At 41.0% G+C, this 12,485-nt stretch overlaps 1 protein-coding gene across 1 annotated transcript; it reads right to left on the reverse strand.

The window, feature by feature from the left end:
- Positions 1–612: 612 nt before the first annotated feature.
- On the reverse strand, positions 613–12,236 carry top1a (DNA topoisomerase Ia). Its single transcript, XM_076095897.1, has 21 exons — positions 12,096–12,236; positions 11,611–11,635; positions 9,392–9,488; positions 9,124–9,232; positions 8,155–8,201; positions 7,921–8,016; positions 7,748–7,817; positions 7,485–7,573; positions 7,221–7,336; positions 7,015–7,136; positions 6,785–6,907; positions 6,241–6,428; positions 5,992–6,136; positions 5,611–5,754; positions 5,210–5,395; positions 5,059–5,127; positions 3,508–3,622; positions 3,156–3,283; positions 2,438–2,532; positions 2,177–2,326; positions 613–2,001 (listed from the first exon to the last, which is right to left on the reverse strand). Exons 1-21 carry the CDS (start codon positions 12,108–12,110, stop codon positions 1,899–1,901), a joined length of 2,232 nt encoding a protein of 743 aa, XP_075952012.1. The 5' UTR covers positions 12,111–12,236; the 3' UTR covers positions 613–1,898.
- Between the last annotated feature and the right edge of the window lie 249 nt (positions 12,237–12,485).

Raw genomic sequence — 12,485 nt, forward strand, 5'->3', positions numbered from 1 at the left:
TCAAATTATTCAGTGTGATGAATGTGAAACACACAATGCACTAGTGTTGGGAGGAATGCGTACAGCCCCACCTGCTGGTGAGCCACTGACAATACAGTGTGTGTTGAGAGCTGCATTACGGGGAGGAAACATGAATAACCTGACAGGCAATGGATGCAGAATGACCCGTTTATCTTGTCTGCAAGGGAACGTGAGGTATTTAGCTCTACGTTTGTATGCAGGTGGTGACCAGAACGTCTATCAATTGAAAGGTGTGTGTGCTTGTGGACAAAGAAATCACAGGAATGTACCGGATAGTAATGAATCCAGTCACACCATGGAGCGATTATTAAAGTAATGTATTCTTTAAGAGTGGCTGAATTTAAAAGATTAGATCTATTAAAACTGATGATTGTTAAACCTTGCACATAATGCTGAGAATATACAGAGTCTAAGCTCTTCTTACAATTTGAGGATCAAATGTATTCGAGGACGCTGTAACTCAAGCAAGACCTCCGCAAAGGCTGGGGTCCTTGTTCTTACATCCGTGTGAGGAAAAAACACTTCCTTCAGAAAATTTAATTCCCTAAAATGTTCAAGGGTCCAAAAAAAAAAAAATAAATAAATACATAGTAAAAGGTACTTGTAGGGTTTTATTCATTTTCCAACCTACAATGAGCATAAAACTCAAAGAAAATATGATCAAAGGCTATGACAAAAGATAAAACAGGAATAAGATGTTGACTTTACAGCTACTTACATCAATGTTCCTATCATAAAAGTGGAATAAAATGAACTGATAAAATTCACATTAAATGTTACATTATTTTATCCTGAATCTTTACACCGTTAAAAAAAAATAAACGGCCTAAATTGTAACAGATTGGTGATTTTTTTTTGGCAAAGTCGATATCCCTCACATACCCTTTTTTCTGGGAAGAAAAACACTTTCCATTTAATGACTTTAAATACATTATCATAGCATTATCTTCAAGTAACAGATACGGGAGTTTGTTTTTTTCTGGGAGCATTTGTTAAATTAAGTTAAAATCAGATGTAGACAGAGCTATGCAGAGAGATTCAGAGGATGCTTGCGACTTAAAAAAAAAAAAAAAAAAAAAAAAAGGACACAAATGATTGGTTCACATTTACACCGTAAAAGAAGTCCCTGATGGAGGCTGTAAAACTAAATATTCACATTCTGCTTGCTTAAGTAAATATTGACATGGTTTGCAGTATTGTCCCCCTTTGCCTGCCAAAACATCCTCTTTCATGCTCAACAATTCAACATAGTCCAGTTTAAAATATTCACCCAATCAATCGATTCCATGGCCGAGCCCCTCACACACACACACACGCACACGCACACGCACGCACACAACTCAGGCTAAGATCTCCGTTTCCTCGAAAGGCGCGTGGGTGTAGTTAAGGAATTCATTTGATTTAACTTTGTCTATCAAAATATAGAATTCATTAATAATAATACATGGGAGGGCTAAAATACAGAGCAAGTGAACAGAGAAAATAAAATGTTACAAAGCTTTTTTTGTTTTGTTTTGTTTTTTGCTGAATACAGTAGCGATAGGACCACAGAGTTCAAAGTTCAGGCAATGTCAAGTTTCGTCCCCGAGGAGAGACAAACGGTGAAAAGGCTCCACTTACTGAGACCATTGCCTTGATGCTCAGTTGTGGGTATAGTTCAGCCTTGATGCCTGATCTCAGATCAGATGTTTAGACTACCCACAACACCCTCCTGCCACGTCATTATGGCCTCATTATCTCGCATTACCGCGTCGCCGCTGTTTTTCTGATCAAACTTCCCGATCAGGTCTGGCCATCGAGCAAAATTCAGTTAAGCTAAAAAACGAAGTATCCGATAAAAAAAACGTGTATCATAGTTTAGAACCACAAACTGGGATTTAAAATTCAAAGTCGTCGTCGGCCATGTCGATGGCCCAGGCAAACTTCTCCCGCTGGGTTTTGTTGTAGATCTTCTCCACGGGAATGCTCCACTTCTTACACCTAGACACAGACCAGGACGGGCAGAGTTCACTTTAAACACTCCTCATTGAGGTACTGGTTCGATTTATGTCGAACAACAGAATCCACAGAGGGAAAGTCAACCGCGATGCGAAAGCAACACGAGTTAAATTCTTTCCCGAAATCTTTAAAAACATTTTTTTGTACATCATCTTACCAAGCCACAGAGATGCGAGGGTCCAGATAGTTGAGCTTGGAAGTGCCGAGAGCAATCTGCTTGTTCTCCTGCCGATCAGTCGCCTGCACCTCCAGCTTCATCAGTTGCTCTTCTATCCTCTCAACCGCCTTCTTCCTCGTCTCCACGGTCCTTCAGAGACAAGCGGCATACGGTTGGTTAAAAAACAAAACAAAAAAAAAAAAAACATAAGGTTGACCTTGGAGACGGCCATTTGTCTATAGCAAACTTTTGGATGCTTACCTTTTGGATTTTTCATCTCTCCGTACTTTGGCATCAGCCTTTGAGCTCTTCAGTTCTCTCTTGGCATCAGAAAGCTGGCCCCGTTTGACATCAATCTAAGAAAGAAAGAACAATGAAGTGCTGATTCTTCTTCTTGCTAAATTGACAGCAACCTAAAAACAACCTACAGATTCCTTAAAACTGAACGGGCCCATGAACGTCGTCTACAATAACTTGTAAATATGCCAAGAACTATTTTGTAGAAATTCAAAACCGACAAAGCCGGACATGAGCTGCAATTTACAATTATTTTGACAATTCTTATCTATTAATCTGCCAATTGTTTTCTAGAATAAATCAATGGTTTAATAAAATATTGGAAAATAGTGAAAAATGTCCATCCTAGTTCCCAATCATCTTGGTCCAAATATATTCACTTTAATATGATAGAAAAGCAGGAAATCTCCATATTTTAGACGCCGAAACCGCATTTCCACATGAAAAATGCTTTATGGATGATTATAGTTTGATCAAAACAAAAAAAAGGTGCATGTCTGTGGCTCACTGGGTACAGCATGTAGCATTAAGGCTCAGTCCTCCCCAACCGTGGGCCAGAGTTCGAGTTAAACAATTGACAGAATTTTGGTGAAACAGGAGATTAACTAAACAAACCTCCATCTCAGGTTTGCCAAAACAAAAAGAGTGAGTCTGTCAGAAGTATTCAAAAACACTTGTTAACCTTAGTCTGCAGGTTCTGCATAGACTTCTCAAATGTCTTTGGTGGAGCCCGCTGATGGTTACACAGGATGGCCACCGCCCTGTTGGCCCTGTTGTAGGACAAGACCTTGGCTGGAAGGTTCTCTTCCGCTAGAGAGAGAGAGACGGAGAGTATGAGTTTTCTGTATGCAGATCGATTCATTATAGTAGTCACACACACACACACACACACACAGATGAAAAGCCTGTTAAATCTAAAGCAAGCGATACAGATGCATGTTTACACCTTCTATTCATCTCTACACGGGACTAAATGAAGCTGGATTCAAGTGAAAATGTGGTTTTAGATGCTTTGACTGCAGGTGGAGACGTACCACTTGTGAGCTGCTTCAGCTGTTGTTGCAGGGTGATCGAGGCGTTGTAGGTACGGAAGACTTTGGCCGTCAGTCCGTCCATCAGCTCCTGAAGATGTTTGTTCAGAACAGAAGTCTGGGGGAGAAACGATCATACAATCAAACTAGTTTCTGAGTGCTAAAAAAAAAAAAAAAGACAAGACACCAGGGCCCCGTACTACGTAGCAAGTTGAAAATACCCTGGGTATCTTTTCGTTATCTGGATTGATTATTCCCAACAACCGTAATCCCTCTAAGCGGTCCTACGACGGTCATCAACCGGGGGTTTCTCAATCTGACTGTGAGCGCGTTCACAGTGAAAGGGGGCGGGGTTTGCAGCATATGACCAATCGCAAACATGGACAAGTCTGCCGTCATGTTTGACAAACAAAGAGCAAACTATTATATTAGACAAAGAACACAGTTGCAGTTTACAAAACGCAAAAATATTGACCAATGAACTTCAAGGGGGCGGGGCTCCGCACATTAATAGACCTAACTCAACAGCTGCTGGGCCAATCAAGAAACTCGCAGGATATTTACACCTGGAACACACCTCGTCATTCAAATTGAGTGCTACAAATGCAAAAGACAAGCGTGTCAATACACAGACTATAAATCAATACAACATTATGGGATATGTTTTATGACAATGTTGAACCATGTGTGAAAAAATATTTTTAAATTGCTCAACGTGGGGCGCCACCATTTCCAAATGTACAGCTTGTCCAAACATCATCAAACTTGCCGGTTATTTTTAATAAAGCTGTTTAAACATATCCCCAAATGCCAAGAGACATGATTGGCAGGACTTTGTAGTATGCAATTATTGAAAGACTGCAAACACCACCACGATAAAACAAGCGCGTGTGTGGTCCTACTCCATAAGACACAAACCATCTGAAGTGACTTCGCTCGGCTTTGTGAAGCCTGAAACGCGCTTGCTGCTGCTGCCGTTGGCAGGAGACAAAACTTTTCTTTTTTATATCTCAGTGAAAATGTTTTTTTTTTTTTAAAGTTACACCAAGAAATCTGGACTAAAGCAGAATATTTCAGACAAAAACATGTTGAAATCTGGAAATGATTACATCCGTCTTTTCATGAATGCTGACTTTACAACGCTCGGGAAAAACAAGTCTAAACAATCCTACGCAGCCACCACTGTAATCTACATTCTACAGATCGTATAGTCGGCTACTAATATTAGTTTAGCCTAGATATATATTAGATATTTATCAAATTTGTATGAGAACATTACAAGTAGGACTGTACCGAATGGTTCATTCATAAGATATGACTCGTCAAAAACGTTAGCCGTGAGCCTCCAGGTCGCCACAGACGTGCCGAGTCATTGAGAGGCAACTGAAAAGCTCCCAATCTCAGACAAGCACCTTTAAACCTGAAGGTACTGCGCTAACCTTGAATCCTGCTTTGCAGTACAGGCCTCTGGTATTCTAGAAACAGTCTTCCCAAATTTTCATTCCTGCCAAAAAAGTATTTATAGTTCTCTATCCCGGGTTATGTTTTGCTTACATTCAGGCGATCAAACAGGTCATCATCAGGCTCCTTGTTCTCCATGAACAACTGAAGATTCTTAAAAACCTAGAAAAAGGCAGAACACACATGAATACACAAGCAAAGTTTGCGTCCTCAAAACAATAACACACTAATTTACAGTTCTTACCCGTTTCTCCACAGGGACTTTGTTGTAGTAGCGAATGGAGTCTTTACCAAGGAAGTCAAACTCCACCACAAACTCTTGACCATCGTTCTCTGGATAGAGTTTGATGTGCTCGACTCTCAGCGAGCAGCAGCCCACGGTGTCCGCAGTCTCTCCTTCCTCCTTCTCATTACCCGCTCTCAGTGCCAGCTAGAGTGGCATCAGGACAGCTGGATTAAAGCCATCTTACAGAAGACATTACCCTCACTGCGGCTAGCGTTTAAGCACCCGCTACACCCCCGCAAGTAACAGTCATTGTTTAAACAAAAAAAATATCTCCCGAAAGCTTTATACACTCTGCACAATGTGTGAGGGATAACGTCCAGCAAGCCGGTGGTTATTTCAAACTGCATGATGCGCCTCACCTTGTCGATGAAGTAGAGGGCCACGGCCCTTTGTCTGATCCTCATCTCTTTAGACTTCCAGTCTTCGCGGTACTGGGTTCTGATGCGGTCCACACATTTCTTCAGTTGACGAGCAGTTTCATACTTCTGCCAATCCTTCTCTCCCTGCAGCCAAACAAATGAGTGACACGTTAATTACACGGGGTTGTGCTTCAGTGTCAACATGCAGGCTTATGAACTTAAATTAGTAGGTTTTTGCAGAGTGCAGCATAAAAACAATGAAACATTAACTCAGTTACATGCAGCTTCTCGATGAAGTTGCCATGATATGTAGTCATTAAGCCCACACAGAAGGATGTCTAAAGAGGTCTAAAACTCCTTGTGGTGCAGTACTCGGCCCACCTTGATCCTTGAGCTGGGGTTCAGCATGATGTATTTGATCGAGCCTTGAATGTTCTCCGTCCACGACACCAGCCAAGTGACCTTGTTGTCGTGTCGAACCTCTTTCCACTTAGTGCCTGGAGGCGGCTCCGGGTGCTTGGAGTCCCTGTGAGGAGCACAATAATAAAAAGTGTCATTGTTGTACCAACTTAAAACATCCGTTCACCGGCATCAGAACAGCGAGGAAAAACAAAACAAAAGGAAACTGACTTGCTGCAGTTGACGATGATGTCGTTGGGCCTGATGCGACGTTTGAGCATTCCCATCTTGGGATGGTCTCCACGGCCGCGGAACAGGCCCGGGGGCTCGATGCGAAAGTTTGCAATACGTTCCCTGTGGTTGTCCATGATGCAGAAGCCGTACAGCTGCAAGAGCCGCTCATTCTCCTCCTTTAATTTCTGCAAAGGGAAGGAAACAAAAACACATAAGATCTCTGTCTGATAGTGTCAATGTGAAGGAACCCACTCCGATTCTAAATATGAAAGTGCAAATGAGGCAGATACTTGTTCCAGGTAGTGCATTTGAAAACATACTGCCATAAAGTAACTGTTTATGTATTACTTCTTCAGATCCTCATCACAAAAATGTTTGGGATCAGGGTTGACTTAGACTAATGCGGCTGGCTAGCGTTTTATCAATTATAGAACTATGGAATAAAACAAAAAGGTAACACACGTGACATTGGACCATTGTCCTGTATGGCTGGTTGATACATTGGGTGGCTTCTATAGTTCGATACAATGTAATACTTTACCAGTTTGTCATCCTTTGACTTGTTCTTCCTGGCTTCAGACTGAGCCTTGAAGTAGTCGCTCATCTCATTGAAGTTGCACTTCTTCAGGTCTGTCAACTTAGTCTTTTCCTCTGCATTCATTTCCTGCATCCGCAAAACATGGGATGCTCAAAAACAGAAATCACTTCACAAGACTCTAAATATGTCACGAAATATGTGTCCTTTTATTTACAAGTGCCCTTTCTTCCTACCGTCCTCCAATCTTTAAAGAAGTTTTTGCGGAAGATATCCTTTGTGGTGTACTCGTGGTCCAGCATTTTGGCAAAGAACGTGGCCACCTCCTCTGCCTCTGGGCTTAGCTTCATGTGCTTACCTAAAATGAAACAAAACCAGACGTGTTATTGCATGGTTCAACGGTGTAGTATTTGACTGAATCCATTGAGAAAGACAATCTCACCGTCATAGTAAAATTTGACTCGATTAGGAAGAGGCTCGTACGGTGGTGCAAAAACAGGTCCTTTGTGTTCCAGAAACTTCCATTTGACGCCGTCTGTGTATCGCTCCTCCTCCCACCTGGAACCAAGCACATAATTCAATCAAATAAGGATTATTGAATATACCAGAGAAACAAAACATTACTCGATCCAACAACAACAACAAGAAATACATCCACCTCAGCATTGATAAGCATCGTATCGTTCAGCTGGCATGAATAACTCACCATTTCCACTTCTCCTCTGGCTCTTTCTTTGCTTTCTTTTTTCCATCAGCGGCTGCCCTTTTGTTTTTTGTCTTTTTGGGCTTAATATCCTAAAAAAAAAAAGGGGGAAGAGAAACAGAGTTATTTTGCTCACATGTTTTTTTTGCTGATACTGCTATTTTTGTGCAGAGACTTAAGCTTGTCCAATTATGCCTAATTTTGTGCTTTCCAGAACATGTTTGAGTAAAAGGGGCTTCTTTTCATCGAAGTCAGCCTTCGCTTACCTCCTCTGGTTTAATTTTCTTGACCTTCTTGTCATTTTCAATCTTAACTTTTTTGGCCTTGAATTCAGAGCTGAAAAACAAAAACCTGTGTTACAAATTTGGTCCCAGACAACTTTACAAAATACCCGAACACTCACGAAACAGACACGGAGGACATGCAAGGAGCCGCTCACCCGTTCTCGTCGTCCCGTTCTCGTTTTAGAGACTTCTCTAGTTTAGGAGAGTGGTAAAAAGTATCCTCAGGCTCAGACTTCACTTGTGGTGGAGGGCTGCAAAAAAATAATAATAATTTTAAAAAATTAAATTAAAAATTAAAAATATTCAAAATCAGAAACTGCTTTGTATAAAAAAAAAAAAATACATCTGATGGTAACGTAAATGACTTAAATAAAAATGTACATACATACCTGGCAAAGCCATTCTCCTTTTTGACTTTACCATCAAGGGGCTTCATCTGAAAAATTTACACAAAGTTGTTAAGAAAAAAACATGTAAAGCAGACAAATATCATGTCTGCATTATAAAAGATTCATCACGGTCCAGTCGTTGTCAAATACTGTCATTTTGATGAGTAATTTTTTAATTCTGAACTAACGGGGGCGACTGTGGCTAAGTGGAGAGCAGGGCCGTCCATCAATCAGAGGTTCGATCCCCGACTCCGCTAGTCGCATGTCGATGTGTCCTTGAGCAAGACACTTAACCCCAAAAATTGCTCCCGTAGCTGTGCCTACGGTGTATGAATGTGATAGAACCTGAATTGTAAGTCGCTTTGGATAAAAGCGTCTGCTAAATGACTGTAATGTAACATTTCAGTACTTTCTGCATAAGACACAGTTGGTTGGTTCCGAGTGGTAGAAGCTACGGTCCAGACCTTTGAATCCAACGACTCCAACAAGTTTGAGTCGACTGAAACGTTAACGAGTTGACAATTCTGTTTGATCTCAGGCGAAGCAGCAAGAGCATCTAAACCATTTAGCTACACCGGACTCAGAATACATTGCTTAGAGTTGTACAGGAGTGACTAAGAATCTGTCTGATATTATACACTAGTCGCCCTATTTGCAGAGCAATTGGGTAGACTGTATTTAACATTTAGCAACGGCATTCACCAACCAAATTCTGGTGCTGGGGCAGAAAAAGTCTCACACATGTAGTGATCCATTTTTGATCATATCCGTGTCCTGGCTGAAAGGACATATTTGGCAAATATTTCATAATTAAAACAGAAGGTGGGAAATAAATGTACATGTTGTACATGTGTATGATGTGACAGAGCTCAATATCGCAGAATGATTCATGATGAACCCCAAAAATCACAGCATTACATGCACAACCACATGTTCCTTCCTCCATGAATTATGTGCATGGTAATTCACCTTCTTCTCCTTGTGCTTGTCCTTGTATTTGTCTGCGCTGCCATCTTTCTGCTTCATCTTCTCCTTCTCCTTGTCTCTGTGTTTTTTGTCAGCGGACTCCTTGTGATCGCTTGAGTTAAAATATAAATACAAAAATGTATTACGGTTGTTTTACCTTCCACTATTCAATGCAACAAAAAAAAAAATAATCAAGTGGTGCGTCCACTTTGAGCAACTATACCACCAGAAACATGCATTTATGAAGAATGTGGAAGCACACACACCATACCTGTTGCCATGCTTTGATTTCTCCCGTTCCTTATCCTTCTTGTGGTCCTTATGTTTGTGTTCCTTCTCCTTGTACTTGTCTTTATGCTTGTGAGAGTCTGAGAAGAAAACAAGTGTCAGCTTCTTCAAGAGTAAGAGATATTGACTGAAACAACCCAACAATGGACTGAAGAAATGGTATTATTATTATTATTATTGTGTACCTACATTTAGGTACAATATCTATCTAATGACCATAGTATAACCATTATGATTCTATAGCGAGAAAAACAATATTATCAACCAACAACTTGGGAAGCACCAAGCCCCCCCCTGCAGTGTTTTTACATGAATTAAATGGCTAGACACTAGGTCTGAACATGCACCACAATCTGAATGACTGTGTAATCTATTACACAGTAGCACAGCGCCCCCTACTGCTCCCAATACGAGCCTCATTGTTTATGAGACAATATGAAACAACAGACAGGTTGAAACATGTCAGAGAAGACAGCCGGCTTTCACCCTCTTTTAGTTTGTAAACCACAGCGGGAAAACAAATTAAAACATCTTAGGGAAGGAACAATGGCAATCATCAAAAGTGCAAACACTAAATCAAGCCTACGTGCTTTAGGGTATGGACCTATCAGCTAACAGCTTTGTCTACCAACATGTCGTAAAAATTAATTGTTCATAATGTTCCCCGCGTACGCCAGAACAAACCACCTGCGTACACGCTGAAATTCTTTGATCGCCGAGTGATTTGTTCTCAAAAGAATCGCTAAGCCTAAAAACAGACTTGGAGCTTTATGCATCGTTATAAAACTAGTTGACTTTGTCATTTTCAAATAGTGGATAAACAGAGTTGATGTGTGTCGTCCTCTCAGAATTAATCCAAATCACTGCGATACAACTTCAACGAACAGGAGCTTTTGCACTCTGTTACACACGTAATCATTGTGATGAACGCTCCACAGAAGAAATAAACATTCAGAACAGGTGACTGATGTGACTGACTAGCAGACAAGTTGTGCTAAACCATCACGTACGCATTAAAGTACAATTTGTACCGGTAAATTAAATGGTTTAAAAATAATGTCATTATGCCAGCGTTGCTAGTTAATCTTGTGAAGTTAGTCTAGTGAGGCGGGAATGAATATCCTTCTGGCTAATACAAGTGAAGCCGAGGTGCTTCATGTCTCAGTCAAGTGTCGCCCCACTGCCGATGAATGACAACCAAATAAGTGGACTGCTGCTAGTTGTGTGGATGATTCTTTTAAAGCATTACAGATGCACAGATGAGTAAATGTCTGATCAATAACCCATGCGTCGCTGTAATTTATACAGAGAGCTGAATCACTTCCACTGAACCAGACAGTGCATATTAGGTAGTAAAGTGTTTATAAAGTGTATATGACACAGGAAAGAAAAGTTACTCCTGCTTAACTGGACTTTTTAAAATTAAAACTTAGTTTTCTTGGTATAGATGTGGGTGGTGCCCACCTCGTATGCTTGATATTGGTTTTCTTGATCTTTAACAGACAAATCCTAATAGCATGAAATATTAATATAATACATTTTATACTTTTAAGATGGTCAGGATGTTCAAATAAACAAATGTTTCGTCCTAACTTGTGTGATGATGACTTGAAGTTGTTGACATGTGTTGACATTTGAAATGTGGATCCAACTTAAAACGGTTCACTTTCTTCTAGCATGTGGGAAATGTTCAGTCCCTGTAGCTATAATAAAAATAACGTACGGCATAATAAAGCGTTAACGATTGTGTCTTAATAACACAACACACTTCTTCGTCACTACGTGAGATCTTAATGAAGCACTATGCCTCCTCCACTTCATAGCCAGGGTTCAGCTACAGTCAGGCCGCTACACAGAAAAAAGAAAATGGCGCAGAGACTAAGTCCTCAACCCCCAAACCCTCACTTTCAGGAGAGAAATACGACATTAAAAGCAAACCATAAAGAAATTATAATACGATAAACTGATAAAACACCTCGAGGTGAGTACAACTACCGATTCGGATCGAGAAACTAGGTATCGGAAAAGCTGTTATTATACCTCCCTTTTGAACAATAGGCGCTTGAGAGTGAGACAGAGGACTTAGTCTCTGGACGCCATTTCTGTCCACTGCTGAGAAACTACCCGTAACGTTACATTTAGAGCAGTGAAGACATGTCAAACACCCGTTGTAACCTGCCGGCTTTTATGTCACAAACTTACCATTGAAACGAGAGCCACAGTCGATCTGAAAAGAAATCACAAAACAGACGGATGTTAAATATCATAGTGGCTAACTAGCCGGCTAACTAACTTTGAACTTGCTGGATAGCAAAGGGAGTTTGGTAGCTACCATTGCTAGCTTAGGCTAGCATTGGTACGCTGGCTGGTAGTATTGCTTTAGCGGCTGACACCGAAGCTAACGTTGGCTAACAGCTAGCGCCACATTAAATGTGGCGTTAGCACACTTTAACCTGGAGTTAATGACCAGCTACTCAAACCTGAATGCTAACTAGACAGCACCTCTCAGTGACACCACAAACAAACACGTGATGAAACGTGTCAAAAAGCTGTTTACAACATAATGACTCGGCTAACGCGCGCTAGCAGGCACTGTACCCACAGTTAGCCAAGTTATCTTTGTCAAACCAAAGCTAATAAAACAGTAGCTACATGTTATAACCGTTCACCACGAGAGATGGCATTACCTGGTCCCCACTCATTTCCTAAAGTGTTGTTTGATTGGAACAATCAAAAAATGAGTAACGTGTAGGGTTACCACACACCGGCGAGGAGATGCAGGCAGAATGAAGAAAAGACAGTTGTGTAAGAGATTTAAGTCCCGATTGTACGCTACTGCGCATGCGCCTCAGTTCCACTGGTGGAGAGCAGTGTAGCTCCTCCTCTTGATAAAAACGTGTTGCTCCTTCAGGCCCACGATGGTCACACACAGTTCTCCTGAGTGAGGCGCACATGTGTCAGGAGCACAAGCTGCTCCAGACTCAGTGCTCTTGTTTGTAGTCACTCGATCTGATAACTGACTGAGAGCAAAAGGAAGGAGCAGCTCTTTGTACATGTTACTAGTAATAGTAACAACA

Source organism: Anarhichas minor, unplaced genomic scaffold (assembly GCF_050575085.1).
Source record: "Anarhichas minor isolate MPS153535 unplaced genomic scaffold, ASM5057508v1 ptg000021l, whole genome shotgun sequence".
NCBI lineage: Eukaryota > Metazoa > Chordata > Actinopteri > Perciformes > Anarhichadidae > Anarhichas > Anarhichas minor.

Bases quoted from the DNA above. Each gene is read 5' to 3' on its own strand.
- top1a (XM_076095897.1), bottom strand. The intron at 8,017-8,154 runs GTATGTATGTAC...ATTTTTTTGCAG, and splicing joins AAGGAGAATGGCTTTGCCAG to CCCTCCACCACAAGTGAAGT. The intron at 6,908-7,014 runs GTAGGAAGAAAG...TTGCGGATGCAG, and splicing joins TCTTTAAAGATTGGAGGACG to GAAATGAATGCAGAGGAAAA.